This window comes from Amblyraja radiata, chromosome 37 (assembly GCF_010909765.2).
Source record: "Amblyraja radiata isolate CabotCenter1 chromosome 37, sAmbRad1.1.pri, whole genome shotgun sequence".
In the NCBI taxonomy this organism is placed as follows: Eukaryota; Metazoa; Chordata; class Chondrichthyes; order Rajiformes; family Rajidae; genus Amblyraja; species Amblyraja radiata.
In genome coordinates, this window is record NC_045992.1 from 12,046,867 (window position 1) to 12,063,906 (window position 17,040).

At 42.5% G+C, this 17,040-nt stretch overlaps 1 protein-coding gene across 4 annotated transcripts in view; it reads right to left on the reverse strand.

Moving 5' to 3' along the window:
* The window catches only part of mapk8 (mitogen-activated protein kinase 8), a 74,071-nt gene that overhangs the window by 5,069 nt on the left and 51,962 nt on the right, over positions 1-17,040 (reverse strand). For all 4 annotated transcript variants that reach the window (XM_033012805.1, XM_033012809.1, XM_033012806.1 and 1 more), the window contains exons 8-11: positions 13,852-14,034; positions 9,665-9,789; positions 4,905-4,968; positions 4,007-4,084 (exon numbers count right to left, since the gene is read on the reverse strand). In XM_033012805.1, coding sequence (XP_032868696.1) covers positions 4,007-4,084; positions 4,905-4,968; positions 9,665-9,789; positions 13,852-14,034 — 450 coding nt within the window. The remainder of the gene's footprint in view (positions 1-4,006; positions 4,085-4,904; positions 4,969-9,664; positions 9,790-13,851; positions 14,035-17,040) is intronic.

Genomic DNA, 17,040 nt, shown 5'->3' on the forward strand with positions numbered 1-17,040 from the left:
TATGAACATTGACTTCTCCAATTTCAGGTAGTCCTTGCTTTCTCCCTTCCCAGCTCTCCCACAGCCTACTGCCTCCACCTCTTCCTTTCTTCTTCCCGCTCCCCCCCTCCCCACCCCACAGTCTGACGAAGGGTCTCGACCCGAAACGTCACCTATTCTTTCGCTCCATAGATGCTGCCTCACCCGCTGAGTTTCTCCAGCATTTTTGTCTACCTTCGATTTTTCCAGCATCTGCAGTTCTTTCTTAAACAAGTAGTTTTAAATATCAGATTCAGAGTTTGCAATTACCCGGGACAGAACAACCTTAAAACTAGCGCCACATTCTCCACTCTAAATTCACTCTGTCTGTGCCGAACACGATGCCAAGTTAAATAAATCTACTGTGCCTGCATATGATTCATATCCTTCCAGTCCCAGTATATCCAGGAGCCTATCCTAAAGCCTCTTAAATGCCACTGCCATATCTATCGCCACCATCACCCTTGCTGTGCATTCCAGGTACGCATCACTCTCTGTGTCAAAAAAACATTGTCCCGCACAACTCCTTTAACTTTTCCACCTCTGACCGTAAAGCTTGCCTCCCTAGTCATTGACATTACCACCCTGGGCACAAGGTTGTGACTGTCTGCCCTATCTATGCATCCCAATTTTATATACAACTAGGACTCCATTCAGCTGCTGACACTTCAGGGAAAACAATCCAAACCTCTTCTTATATCTAATACTCTAAAATCCAGGCTGCATTCTAATAAATCTCTTCCGTACCTTCTCCAAAGCCACGATATCCTTCCTGTGATGCAATGATCAGAACTGTACACAATACTTCAAATGCAGCCCCACCAAGTTCTGTAAATCTGCATCACAACTTCATGAGTCTTATACTCAATGCCCCGACGTTTGAAGTCAAACATATCATACGTTTTCTGTACCCACCATCTCCTTGTTGCCACTTTGTGTGAGCTAAAGACTTGGACCCCAAGATCCCTCCGTACATCAATGCGTTAAAGGTCTTGCCATGAACTGCATATTTTTTGCCTTACATTCAACCTCCCAAAATGCAACACCTCACACATGCTCATAATTAAACTCCATCTGCCATTTTTCTGTCCGTTCTGTAACTAATCTATGTTCCGTTGTATCCTTTGACAGCCTTCCTCACTGTCTGCGACTCTACCAATTTTGGTATCACTACAAACTTACTAACCGGCCATCTATATTTGCGCCAAAGTAGAACAATAAGTGGCAGCTCGTAGATCACGGGGAACTTGGTGCAATGATGGAAACTGTGTGAACTGTGGAGAAGCATTGAAACAAAGTTGACATACAATTGCAGCAGAACTGTTACATTCCTCCTGCTTTAGTTACACTATTCACTACTCATCAACACATCAAAGAATAATTTAGAGTAATATGTAATAGGTATGCTCGCCATAAAATCATGCTGAAATATTGTTACTTGGCAATGCATGAACAGCACAGATTTATAATAACAGGAAGCCAAGCAGATGATGCTTTTTCTGATACTCTTTAAGCAGACTGGCTGCAACAATGATTTAAACGGGACTCTTTCTTTTGGACCCAAAACACAGGAGAAGTTCATATTCTCAGAGCCAGCAGCAGTTGGCTGGGGGGCTGAACAAACTTGGAAAATGCAACTCTACTACAAAAAGAGATAATTAATTGCGGATAGAGAAACAAAGAACTGAAGATGCTGGTTAATACCCAAAAGGTCATAAAATGTTGGAGTAACTCAGCAGGTCAGGCAGCATTTCTGGAAAACATGGATAGGTGGCATTTCAGGTCGAGACCCTTCTTCAGAATAGACCCAAGAGCAAAATGGAAGTGCTGGGGGAACTGGCTCAGCAGGAAGGAAAGGACAGAAGATGTTTTGGGTTGGGTTCCTTTATCAAACTGATGGAGAAGTGGGGTGTAAGCTGGAAAATAGAGGTGGGTGGGACAAAGACTGGCAAGTGACAGGTTGAAAACTGCAGAAGCTAGTTTACAAAAACGTGCTCAGATTGAAGGGTCCCAACCCAAAACATCACCTATCCATGTTCTCTACAGATGCTGCCTGACTACTAAAGCTTCTTTATATAGTAGTAGATATTTACAGGGGAGGGGGTTGATTGGCAGCTGGGTAGAGTAAATGTCAAAGATTAGAAGAGGTGAGAAGGAGACGGTAGAACACAGGCGCTTTGGCTCAACTTGCCCACATCGACCAACATGTCTCATCTGCACTAGTCTCACCTGCCTGCATTTGGCCTATATCCCTCCAAACTTGTCCTATCCCTGTAGGATGAGTGAAATGTGAAGCACAAGGGAGGGATAGGGGTGGAAGGGGAGAGAGAGGACCATATCCAATAACCCAAGATACCTGGACCCAAACTTGGAGGCAGCAGGTACCAAACAGACACCATCAAACTGACAGCAAGTATATAACTTGTTTCAAATAAGCATTCCATCGGATAGGAAACCACCTCCCACATTAGGGGTCACCGATAGGAAAGACTGGAAAGGGAATTTCAATTTAGTTTGTTCAGGAGATACTGACTCCTCTTTGGCAGAAGGTGATCAACAGGTTTCAAGGATCAGATCAAGGGCTACGGGGGAGGCAGAAGCATTAATTCCTCAAATGATCTTTCTCTGTGCCCATTCCTGAGCACCATGTCCTGAATGTTTGATGCTGAATGACTTCCTGCTAGTCCCAGCACAAACTCCTCTCCAGTAAGGCTTGTCACAAATGGATTTGGAAAAATAAAAAACAGGGGTTCGCACAATTTTTTATTGTTAGAAAATAAGTATTATTTGCATTTGCAAGTATTGGATTTATTTTACTTAGGTGCTGAGCAGGCTTTAGTTTAGTTTATTGATACAGCGCGGAAACAGGCCCTTCGGCTCACCGGGCCCGCTCCAACCAGCGATCCCCGCACATTAACACAATCCTACACCCACTAGGGACAATTTTTACATTTACCAAACCAATTAACCTACAAACCTGTACGTCTTTGGAGTGTGGGAGGAAACCGAAGATCTCGGAGAAAGCCCACGCAGATCACGGGGAGAATGTACAAACTCCGTACAGACAGCACCCGTAGGCAGGATCGAACCCGGGTCTCCGGCACTGCATTCGCTGTAGGGCAGCATCTCTACCGCTGCGCCACCGCGATGGCTAATGGCAAACAATATTCGATGCTTTGAGACAGATGATACAAACTGTAGCCATCTAGTATCTGAATGATGCTTTCTTCCCAGGGTCATCCATTCTCACTGTTGCTGGCTCAGTAAATACATACGGAAGTTCATTGGATTTTCAAGTAAATTAATTCCAGGCTGAATTACTTGGCCTGGACATTAACACTGGAAATTGATACCTTATCAAAAGCATCTTTAACTAATCATTCAGGAATGAAACAGTCCATGTGAAAATATAATAGAAAATGGAAACAAAATGCTGTAAAGACTCAGGTCAGTCAGCATCACTGGAAAGAGAAAAAAACAACATTTTGTGTCTGTGACTTTTGTGAGAATAGCCAAAAAAAACATTCCAAAGTTAATGCTGCAAGAATGTCTGCCTCCAGCAGATGGTAGTACTGCACCATGTAGTTTATTGAACAGGAAATGCGTGTACCTGCAGGCACTGATGCTGGAATTCTGAGCAAAATATAAAATGCTGAGTAACTCAGCGGGTAATGCAGCATCCATGGTGACTCTATGAATCACATTCACTCTGGTTCCCTTCCACCGTGTTGCTCAAAATTAAAATTAAGACTCTCAGTGCCGGGCATTAATTTCAGTCGAAACGATGTAGCTTTATTTGAAAGCAGCTCCATTAAAGCACAAGTAGTCAATTTTAATATCAAGATGCATCCCCAATCATTTCAAGTAAACTAAGCTATATTCATATGGGAGTGGAAAACATTCACAATGATTCATCACTAATAGCCCGGCAGATTCACAAACACAAATGTGTACAGTATTGCACTAAAATATGTTTGCAATAACTAACCTAAAGAAGGTGGCTGTCCTCTTACAACACCATTCTTCATTCTTTCTTCCCACTCCAGAACTTCCTTATATATCAACTCTGCAGACACATTTACAATCGTTATTAATTAAATGATGTTCGGAAGACACAGTCACCACAATGCAATAATCGTTATATCTGTATTGTCTGGCAATTAACTAGTGTTTACTGTTCATCTTCACAGTAACCACCCTGAACTAGGTAATTCTGCATGTAACATGGAACTGCAGATGCTAGAATGTTGAGCAAAGTATAAAGTGCTGGAGGAACTCAGCAGGTCGGGCGGCATCTGTGCAGGGAATAGACATGTGCCATGTCGGGTTGGGGCCCTTCTTGACTGATGGAGTAGAGGGGAGAGAGCTGGTAGGAAGAGGTGAGGAGACTGGGTGGGGAAGAACCTACTCCACCAGACTGAAGGGTCCCGACCCGAAACATCGCCTCCCATTCCCTCCACAGGTGCAGCCTAATCTGTTGAGTTCCTCCAGCTCATTGTGCTTTGCCGTTCTGCAGGTAAATTAGCATTTGTAGTCATTACAAAAATGTATAGGAAAAAGCCAGCTTGCTGGGTATCTTCGTGGAAAGCTGAAGATTAGACGTTTGTCAGTCGTCACCGCTGGAAACATTGGTCTAGAAATTCACTGGTCACCATGAGGCTCATTAATTCACCACAATACGTTTCTGCTCATGGGTCACCATTAACAACTCTCGAGGTCCACACAATTTTGTGCATACCTTTGGTATAAACCAGCATCTGCAGTTCTTTCCTACACATTGGTTCTTCTGTACACATAATGCAGAGTACCTGTAATATTCTGGGCATGGGTCATGCATATCCCAAGCATTACACCTCAAGCCCTAGTTTTAGAGTACATCTCGTTACCTTTCCATTCATCTATGGTGTGATCCCTCTCATCCAGTTGCTTTTCATAGATCTTGGGTGGAGGCTGGAAAAATAAATCAAGATCGCATGAGGCAAATCCATGATCAATAGGGAACTTTCAACAATACACAACTCAAAGAATAGATTGTAACGGTTTGATCACTAAAGGGTCTGTCCCACTTGGGCGCCATTTGTGCGTCATTTATGTGACAGGCCAGTAGTGAAAATCGTCTAGCAGTACGACAGTCACGCGCCAAGTGCCACTGAGGGCCCTGCCCCCTTTGAGAGCCATTTGCGATGTCGTTCATACTTAGTCCGATCTCCGTGGCAAGATTTTTCCCAGTAAAAATCAAAGAGACTATGGTGAAAATTTTTCAAAACTACGCGCGCTTTATACCCAGGTGGTCACGTGGTGCGGCGCTCAAATGGCGCACCGATGGCGTACAGGCGGTGCATGGTTATGGACATTGACGCATGGTGATGAATAATAAATTAGAATAGGCAACGTTCGTGCGTCACCGTGCGTAACCATGTGTCACCACGCGCTACATGTATGCCGTCAGTACATCAGCGTATGCCATCAGTATGTCAGTGTACGCCATCAGTACGTCACGCAGGTGGCGCGCGAGGATTTTGAGCCCCACAAAATCCTGGGGTGCCACGCGTTACAGCGCGTCACTGCATACGCCTCCACGCCTCAGGACGCGCCAAACAATTTTTAGGATGTTGCGTAAATGTCGCGCAAATGACGCTCAAGTGGGACAGACCCTTTAGTGCTTGAACTATGCCTTGACTGATAGCACGTTATAGGTCAATGGTTCGGAAATGTCTCCAATGATTAAGAGTAAAAATAATGGCTCCAATTCAACAGAGCACATACAGGTTAGGCTTGTTGCTAAGGAGAACATTAACACAATTATCTCTTACAACTAGACACACAGTAGAAGGTGCTGGGTTAACCCAACATTAATCATAAACATAACATGGCCTTGCCACCCATGGCAAAGAAACATTTAACCTTAGCAACATTACATGCCTGAGAAACAAGCGCTTTGGGAATCGATATATGAAGGTCACAGAGCCTTCTTTAAATTAGCCTTTACTTGAGCTGCTTCATGGACGGAAATCATTCTTTAGAGTCACTGATTTTCATTGCTAGCTCCGGGGGAAAAGACGACATTACTAGTCAAATTTAGTTATGGCTTAAAGTGGGATAGGAATTGGGTGAATGAGGATAGGGGCAGAGAAATGGGAAAGCAAAGATGGGACGTTTGATCTGCTTCCAGTATCGCGCATGAAAAGAAAAATATTTTCAGAATTTACATCCTCTGGGTGCTCCGGTTTCCTCCCACATCCTAAAGATGTGCGTATTTGTCGGCTGTCTGGCCTCTTTAAATTGCCCTGAGTGTGCAGGGAATGGATGAGAAAGTGGGATTATATAGAAATTATATGAACGGGTGGGTGATCGACTGTCCATGTGGACTCAGTGGGCCAAATGGCTTGTTTCCATGCTGTATCTCGAAACCAAACAAAAATTAAACTAATACCCTGCACACCTGCCTCTGTCTGAGGGATAGACACAAAAAGCTGGAGTTAACTCAGCGTGACAGGCAGTATCTCTGGAGAGAAGGAATGGGTGATGTTTTGGGTCGAGGCCCGAAACGTCACCCATTCCTTCTCTCCAGAGATGCTGCCTGTCCCGCTGAGTTACTCCAGCATGTTGTGTCTATATTCGATTTAAACCAGCATCTGCAGTTTCTTCTTGCACATTTAGTCTGTCCGAGGGATAGCTGGCTGGGAAAGCTGAAGGAATTTAATTTTACCATGGAGTTTTAATGGGATTGATAGATCCACAGTACCTCATAGTCTGCATTCCAGAGTACCAAAGGTGGCTGCCCCAGGAATAGCCATTGATTTGGTGGTTACGTTCCAATACTCATTAGATGCTGGATTAATTATTACATATTGGAGAGGGGCTTATTTTACTTTAGTTTACGAGGTACAGCATGAAAACAGGCCCTTTGGCCCACAGATTTACACCGACCAGGCAGCTGAGACCAAGTTTTTCCATATAGGTAAGGAGGGGTTTGATCAATGTAACTGGGAAGAAACACAAACCGGGTATTAAATATGGATAGGTCAAGAACACACTGAAGAATAGAGTATGTTATACAGGCTGAATGCTCCAACTCCTGCTCCTGATTTCTACGTTTCGTAATTTAACACAGGTTGAAGGCAAGCTTGTAACTGGAATCACTTCAAGACGGGCAGCGGTGGGGTGCTTTAGGCTACTCGTGGGTTAGCTGAGCTCAGGCAACTTCAAATGGTCTCCAAGGCTAGGCCTAACTTCCACCCACTGTGTCCATACATCAACAGCAACATCTGCTAACTTGTCTGTAATATATGTCACAGAACAGTGGAGTGGAGCTTTTATGTAATCAGGTTTCTGTCAGAAATATCTTTAAAACAATATTTTATGTGCAGCACTAAACCATATTCTATTTCTGTTTCAGAAACAAGGGACTACTCTATGCAGAAATTGTTTCTCCCTGGTCCCAATCCAATCATTTTTTATTGACTTCATGTTAGAATGCTCAACACATTTGTCCTTCTAAATTAACTGACTGACTAAGAAATGTGATGAGCAGCAGTGTTCCTTTTTGCGCAACAGATGTGGGAAGCAAAAATCAATCTTCAGAGTGGAAAGCAATGGTAATCATATGAGGCAAATCACCACACTCCAGATATACAGGCACTCACTTTCAGCTGCAGGTCACACTGACACCAAAGGCATGTTTTTTTTTACCATCAGACATGTTCCTAATGAAGTCACACATAGTTAAATTAGGAACAGATGACGTTTCAGGGGGACTCGACCCAGAGCTTCACCTGTTCCTTTTTTCCAAAGATGCTGCCTGGCCCACTGAGTTACTCCAGCTTTTTGTGTCTATCTTCGGTTTAAACCAGCATCTGCAGTTCATTCCTACACTGTTAAATGAGGGCGTGTTCCGGGGTTTGACGGTCTCTGGCCACTCTGACTATAAGCAGATCTTAATTGTCCTGCAGTCTTCTTATTAACACTAGTCAAACAAGGCTTTCATGATCAGGTCCCAGTCTGCCAATGGGAACCTGAAGTAGGTAGCAAGATAGTGCCAGAGTGTGGTGGTTCGCTGATCATTGGAGAGGCGATGCACATGTATCCCATGAAACTATCCTTTGCCAAGGTAGAAATTCCTTGTCCCTTTGAAGCAACCATGCACAGAAAAATAGGGGAAATGAGGAATTGCAGATGCAGGTTTACAAGATAAGGCACGAAGTCTTGGAGTAACTGTGTGAGATATGCCCCTGTCCCACTTAGGAAACCTGAACGAAAACCTCTGGAGACTTTGCGCCCCACCCAAGGTTTCCGTGCAGTTCCCGGAGGTTGCAGGTGGTTGCAGGTAGTGGAAGCAGGTACGGAGACTGACAAAAACCTCTGGGAACCGCACGGAAACCTTGGGTGGGGCGCAAAGTCTCCAGAGGTTTCCGTTCAGGTTTCCTAAGTGGGACAGGGGCATTAGGAGCATCTCTAGAGAACATGGATAGGTGACATTTTGAGAAACGTCACCTATCCATGTTCTCCAGACGTGCTGCCTGACCCAGTGAGTTACTCCAGCACTTTGTGTTTTTAAAAAAAAAGAGGAAAATAGAGATTCTTCATATCCATGTGCCTTTATATCAAAGGTTCCCACCACAAAATGGTCAACACTGCACCACAGTAGGGAAACCAACAGCCGTATGAGCAAAGAGACAACTTTGTAAAAAGGAATGACCAGAAAGCCAATTTGCATGACAATAAAAACCACAGAGAAACAATTTGTTCAGAGTTCAGAATATTCCAAACACAAATTTGTCATTAAGTGCTTTTATATATATTGTCCACGGGATTGCTTAAAACCTAACATCAAAACACTAATGAAAGCAAAATGCACGATGACTACAAAGTGCTTCAAACACTTGAAAATTAAAGCAACATGGGATAGAAAATGGATAAAAGGTACAGAGCTGATGCAGAAAATGTGCCTGCTAACTGTACATTTTGCCCAGCGGCTTGTGAATAGTTAATTCTGGAAGATATTGAAGACTTAGGCCGATAGATTTTCGAACACAAAGGAAATCCAAGGATAAGCAGAAAACGGGAAAAGACAAAGATAGGATAAATCAGGTTAGAGCGACTGCAAGGCTACTGCTGCTCTTTTCATTAAATGTTTTTGGGCTTAAGCTATGTTTTTTCTGATCTCTAATATCTGAAAAATATATATTTTCCGCAATAAAGCAGTTTTGAATTGCAGGCAGGACTTCTTTATACTCATTTTGCTAAGACTTTACTTTAGACTTTAGAGATACATTGCGGAAACAGGCCCTTTGGCCCACCGAGCCGACCAGCGATCACCCCGCATTATCCTACACACTAGGGACAATTTACAATTGCCAATTATCCTACAAACCTGCATGTCTTTGGAGTGTGGGAGGAAACCGGAGCCCCTGGAGAAAACCCACGCAGTCTCAGGGAGAGCGTGCAAACTCTGTACAGACAGCACTCGTAGTCAGGATCAAACCCGGGTCTCTGGTGCTGTAAGGCAGCATATTTACTGCTGCACCACTATGCTGCCCCAAAGCTTTCAGAAATGAGTTTAAAAATGGTTGCTTCATACTTGAGGCTGCGAGTCATGTATGTACATTGATCAATGTGTGTTCAAGTGCAAAGACTCAATACTTACAGCTTCTACTTCCGCAGGATCATACCAGACATTAATGTACGGGTGCTGCAGAGCATCATCCACAGAAATCCTCTTCGATGCATCTATTACAAGCATTTTACACAACAAGTCTCTGGCTTGACTTGCTGTAACAAAGAACAGAGTCCTTCAGTTATGTAGCGCTCATCGTCAGATTGAGTGTCTATAGACACAATATAAACCTTATAACAAACACAATTTAAAAAAGTGACTTTAAATTGATTTTATATTTGGTGATATGAATTTGATACTAAGGTGGTATGAATTTGGGTTGACAAGCCAAGACAGAACATGTTTGATCCTTGGCTGTATGGAACACGGATCAAAGAAAGGTGTCCAGTTAAGTATTGCTAATTGTCAAAATGGATACTATCTATAAGCGTAATATGAATTTTACAATAAACAATACAAAGTGATTTTCAATTAAATGTTTTTCTGAACCAGCAATAAGGCACAGAGATCTAAAGAAAATCCACAAATACATGCAATTGGTGATTGATTAATTAAATTTGACCATATATCCAGCTGCAATTGTTGATTGTCGGCATTAATTATATTTGACCACACATAATGCATTAAACAAAAATGGTGTAAAGTTCCTTTAATTTAGAACAAATTAATTTGCTGTAATTTAACAGCTTTCGTGTGGAGTGCTGGAGAAGACTAGAGATCCCGGAGAAAACTCACACAGTCACGGGGAGAATGTACAAACTCCGTACAGACAGCACCCGTGGTCAGGATTGAACCCGGGTCCCTGCTGCAGTAAGGCAGCAACTCTATCGCTATGCCGCCACCAGTTATGGTGCTGCAAATAATTTTTGGTACGTGATAATGAAACACTCTCGACTCTTGCTTCTCAGTTGAGCTTAATAGCAGGGAAAATACTTCAAAACAAGGCAGGAAATGTACACAAGGCATATCTGTTCCTTTCCAACAAATCCATGAGACCTGGAGAAATCTACTTCGAAAAGCAGCACCAGCTTCTTTGATGCTTACTTGCTAAAGTAAATACAGTGTCGTCTGTCTAAGCGCTGCCTAGATTACCCAACAAAGACTGAGTCACAGTTTAAATGCATGATGTTCTAACTGAGAGATGGCTGCTTCCAATGAGGCAAGGATGATACCAATTAAGGTGATATGAATTTGTGTGGACAAGCCAAGATCCTTGGCAGTATGGAACATGGATTAAAATAAGGTGTCCAGTTAAGTATTGCTAATTGTCAAAATGGATAGTGTATCTATAAGCATAATATAAATTTTACAATGAACAATAAAAAGTGACTTTCAATTAAATGTTTTTGTGAGCCAACAGAGATCCAAAAAAATCCCCAAATATCTGTAATTGGTGATTGAAGTGGAAAGAATGGTAGATTGTTTTTTATTTAAGGTAGCGGCAATATGGCCAAAACGACCTTGGTTTCCAGCTTTGATGGAAGCTGTTACATTGATTTGACATCACCTCGAATTTCTGTAACAGCTGATTCAGATCAAAATTGAAGACCAAAAAATGAATGCTGCCTCATTCGACAATTTTTCATATAAACTGGAAACATAACATATTGTTCATTCTCAGTTTGAGGTGGAAGTTGCTTGCTAATTTGTGCTGTAATTGCACAACCCTTACGTTAGCTAGTGTTACAATGTGTAGTCAGATACCTTTAGCAAGAGTGCACAACTCAAGGTGAGCCAAAAATTCATCCAGTCTAGATGAAGGGACTCGACCCAAAATGTCCACTGCCCATCTCCCTCCACAGATGCTGCCTGACCTGCCGAGTTCCTCCAGCTGCACTCTTTATTTTGCTACAGATTCCAGCATCTTATGCTTCCGGTGAACTAATAATTGACTAATCCCTAACTGAAGGAGTTGAGGAGAATTTAGTGTCGGTGCTGAATTTTTCAAACAGGATGCAAACTGGAAAGGAAATCCAGAGGCATTTATTTATGCAAACACAGCTGTTCTTGCAGACGCCTATGCAACAAAATCATTATCTATATGTCTAGCTCCTGGTTCTGGCCTCAGCAGGCCCTCACACATGACATTGGGATAAATATTGCAGAACAAATTTTAAGACTGCTGATAAACTCAAATAGTAGACACAAAATGCTGGAATAACTCAGCGGGACAGGTAGCATCTCTGGAGAGAAGGATTGGGTGACATTTCGAGTGGAGACCCTTCTTCAGACTGAGATTCAGAGGAAGGGGAGATACAGAGATAAGGAAGTGTAAGGTGTGAGAACGAGACATCAAAGGGGGTGGAGATCGAGGAAAGTGTCAAATAGATCATTATTAGCTGGGAGAAGGTAACAACAAAGTAAACAGTGATAAAATTAAAATTCTCTCTATCAAGCATCATTGTATTAATGGATGGACAAACAGGAGAGAAGATGATATAAAGTGATGGCTGTGTCAATTCAATTTTCATGGGGGCTTTGGATCATAAATCGAGTGCTCAGTAAGAGCAAAGGGGCAACTTGCAAGTAGTCATGGACATATCTTGTTAAAGAAGGAACTGCAGATGCTGGAAAATCGAAGGTAGATAAAAATGCTGGAGAAACTCAGCGGGTGAGGCAGCATCTATGGAGCGAAGTAAATAGGCGACCTTTCGGGTCGAGATCCTTCTTCAGACTGATGTGAGGGTGAGGAGGGCGGGGACATATCGAGTGGTTACGGTGGCCAGTCTGTCTAAAATCTAAATTTAAATTATTAAAAAATATTTAGCATGAAAGGGTTGCTTGCAGGGGAACTACAACAGAATTGACCACCTACTTGGAGAGAGAGGTCATATACAAAATATTATAAACTGGCAGGTTGGATCATCTGTTGGGCAGTGGTGATGCAGCTGGCAGAGCCACTTCATTGCACCAGAGATCCCGGTTCGATCCTGACCTCTGGTCTTGTCTGTGCGGAGTCTGCACGTTCATCCTGTGACCACGTGGGTTTCGTCCAGGAGCACTGGTTTCCTCCCACGTACCCAATGATGTGTAGGTCAGTGGGTCAATTAGCCACTGCAAACTGCCCCTAGAGGGTGCTGGAATCTAGGAGTTGATGGGAATGTAGCGCGAATAACATGAGATTGGGTAGAGTGATACTGGCTGTCACCACGGACTCTGTGGGTCGAAGGGCCCGTTTCCCTCTGTATGACTATCCATGACTTTTGTTGATCTGCTTTTCTGTTAGCCTTGACCTTTTCTTTTATACCTGGATGGGTTTAAACCAAACTCAGAATATCTGTCAGAGAAAATATCTTCAAATGACTGGACTCAAATGCATAAAGGCTTAATTGATTTTGGAACCCTCATCTAGAGAAAAAACAGGTGATAAAAACCACATCAACCCTTTAGTTCAGTATCTTTAATATTTGATCGCAGACACCCTGGTAGATCAGTAATTAAAGGCTCAACCTTTGACTCTTTCAGATCACGAACTGAACTGAACTGACCATCATATTTAGTAATTTTGCCACTAAAGTAGAAAGACTGATTCAGCTGAACTCCTGGAGGTTCAGTGACTATAACTGAAGCAGTAAACATTCGGATCAGTTGACTATTAAACATGATGTGGTGAAGCTATATGAAGAATTACATCAATAAAATTCTGAACATTTTCAGTTCAAATGCAGATTGTGAATTTTGAGTGCCATTACTTAGTTTTCTTTTAGTTTTAGCATTAGAGAGATACAGGCTCTTCGGCCCACAGAGTCCGGGCTGACCACCAATCACCTGTACGATAGTTCTGCACACTAAGGATAATTTACACAAGCCAATTAACCAGCACATCTTTGGGATGTGGGAGGAAACCTCAATCACCTGTAGGCTAAATCCCCGTGTTATCGCACATTCGCATCTTACACATGGGGGGGGGGGGGGGGGGAATTTACAGAGGCAAATGAACCTACAAAGCTTTGGGAGAAGGGAGGAATCCGGAGCTCCTGGAGAAAACCCACACGGGGCAGGGACAATGTACAAATTCCACACGAACAGCACCCATAGTCAGGATGGAACCTGAGTCTCTGGCGCTGTGAGGCAGCAACTCTACCGCTGCGCCACTGTGTCGACCTGTTGTACTTCTACTACAGTCCCCAAACCAACACACGTTATTCTCAGAAATCATACAAAAGCATTAAAATAACACTTGAGACACTATTGTATAAATTGTATCTTTCCATTACCTTTCAGCTTGTTGTGCTCAGAGTCCGCAGGAAAGAGAACATCAGGGAAGAGTTTCTCAAAGCTGTAGCCTGTATACTTGGGCCTGTTCTCAACGTACGTCCTAACTGTTGGCTGCAACTTCTTCATGAACTCGGAGGCCGGTGTTCCTAATTGCTCAATCACTTTGTTCCACTGATCAATGTCTAGAGTTAGGTAGCTGAGAAAAATATTGCATAGATGGCACACAAAAGAACAGCAAAGCTGTTTCATCAACTTTAGCATTGTCACTTTGGGTCATAGTTTTTCATTCAGAACAGTGAAATATAAATGTGGAGCTATATATTTAAACATCCCCTGCAAAATTAATCATCTTTGGTTATAAAGTTGCCAAAGTTTGCAAATCAAAATAAAAGGCAAAAAATCTCTTTAAATGCTGGAATATAATTTTATAACCAACTTGGAAATTTCCACTGATTCAATCAGTTTATTTTCTGCACCTTAGAAAGTTATGGTCAGGGTAGTACCTCAAATCGTTTAGTTATACAGCGGGGAAACAGGTTCTTCGGCCCACCGAGTTCACGCCCACCAATGATCCCCGCATATTAACACTATCCTGCTAGGGACAATTTACAATTTTACCAAGCCAATTAACCAGTACGCCATTGGAGTGTGGGAGGAAACCGGAGCACCCGGAGGAAAACCCACGCAAGTCACGTGGAGAATGTACAAAATCCGTACAGACAGCACCCGTAGTCAGGGTCAAACCCGGGTCTCTGGTGCTCTAAGGCAGTAACTCTACCACTGTGCCTCCCTTACAAATGTCTCAAAACTCACCACAAATATTTGTCAAATTACATGGTCTATTTTTAAACATGGGTTTGGCTTAGATTCTAACTAAATTACGCAAGTGCAGTTAAACCAAGTGAGTGAGTAGTGATGGATGGCTGAAAGGCACGACAAATAATGTTGGAATAAATATCTAATGCCGCAATACCTTCATAGCAGAGGAGGCAGTTTAAAGTCAGAGCATGCCACTTTAGATTGTAAAATGTTCGTAACCATAAATGTTTCAGTGCCTTGGTGTAGCTGAAGACACTTAATATTATTATCAGTAAAGTTGGTTTTCTGACTTATTAATTTCTATTTGAAGGGAACGTTTAAAACTAAACATTCAATTGCATTCAACTGCTGAAATCAAGTATAGTGCCCTCCGTAATGTTTGGGACAAAAACCCATCATTTATTTATTTCCCTCTGTGCCCCTCAATTTCAGATTTGTAATAGAAAAAAACTCACATGTGGTTAAATTGTCAGATTTTATTAAAGGGTATTTTTAGACATTTTGGTTTCACCATGTGGAAATTACAGCTGTGTTTATACATAGTTCTCCCATTTCAGGGCACCATAATGTTTGGGACACATGGCGTCACAGATGTTTGTAACTGCTCAGGTGTGTTTCATTGCCTCCTTAATGCAGGTATAAGAGAGCTCTCAGCACCTAGTCTTTCCTGCAGTCTTTCCATCACCTTTGGAAACATTTATTGCTGTTTATCAACATGAGGACCAAAGTTGTGCCAATGATAGTCAAAGAAGCCATTATGAAACTGAGAAACAAGAATACAACCAGCCATACCTTAGGCTTACCAAAATTAACTGTTTGGAACATCATTAAGAAGAAAGAGAGCACTGGCGAGCTTACTAATCGCAAAGGGACTGGCAGGGCTAGGAAGACCACAGCTGATGGCAGAAGAATTCTCTCTATAATAAAGAAACACCCCCAAACACATATCCGACAGATCAGAAACACTCTTCAGGAGTTGGGTGTGGATTGGTCAATGACCACTGTCCGCAGAAGACTTCATGAACAGAAATACAGACACTACACCGCAAGATGCAACCCACTGGTTAGCCACAAAAATAGGATGGCCAGGTTACAGTTTGCCAAGAACTACTTAATAGAGCAACCACAGTTCTGGAAAAAGGTCTTGTGGACAGATGAGACGAACATTAACTATATCAGAGTGATGGCAAGAGCAAAGTATGGAGGAGAGAAGGAACTGCCCAAGATCCAAAGCATACCACCTCATCTGTGAAACGCGATTATGGGGGTGTTATGGCCTGGGCATATATGGCTGCTGAAGGTACTGGCTCACGTATCTTCATTGATGATACAACTGCTGATGGTAGTAGCATAATGAATTGTGTATAGACACATCCTATCGACACAAAAGTGTATAGACACATCCTATCTGCTCAAGTTCAAACAAATGCCTCAAAACTCATTGGCCAGCGGTTCATTCTACAGCAAGACAATAATCCCAAACATTGCTAAAGCAACAAAGGAGTTTTTCCAAAGCTAAAAAATGGTCAATACCTGAGAGGCCAAGCCAATCACCCGATCTGATCCCAACTGAGCATGCCTTTTATGTAGCCCCCAAAACAAGCATAAGCTAAAGATGGCTGCCATACAGGCCTGCAGAGCATCACCAGAGAACACACCCAGCAACTGGTGATGTCCATGAATCGCAGACTTCAAGCAGTCATTGCATGCAAAGGATATGCAACAAAATACTAAACATGACTACTTTCACTTACATTACATTGCTGTGTCCCAAACATTATGCTGCGCTGAAATGGAGGGACTATGTATAAACACTGCTGTAATTTCTACATAGTGAAACCAAAATGTATAAAAATGGCCTTTATTAAAATCTGACAATGTGCACGAGATTTTTTTCTATTACAAATCTCAAATTGTGGAGCACAGAGGGAAATAAATACATGATGGGTATTTGCCCCAAACATTATGGAGGGCATTGTAGATTAAATACCAAGATAAATAAATTTGCAAGCTGCATAAGGAGATTAGTGGGTCTGAATTCAAATCCTGAATCGGAGTGTAATTTACTCACTGTAGTTGCAGGTGTTTGTATCACAGTTAGGTTAGGAGTGGAGAGGGTCCCTTTGATTTCCAAGATCATGGATTATGAAGCTTAATTTGCTGTCTGTGTAGAAGGAAGAAGCACTTGCTTCTGTGATACATTGGGCCGACAATACAGACAAGGTGCCATATGTAATGTTGGCGAAAGACTCACTCCACCTCAGGAAGGTTAGTTTGCAAAGAGGGGGGGAAAAAAACCTATCAGAAAGTGACCAATGGTTTATTCCTTCTCGGTGGAAATGTTCCGTGTTCTTGCAAATGTCTTGCAT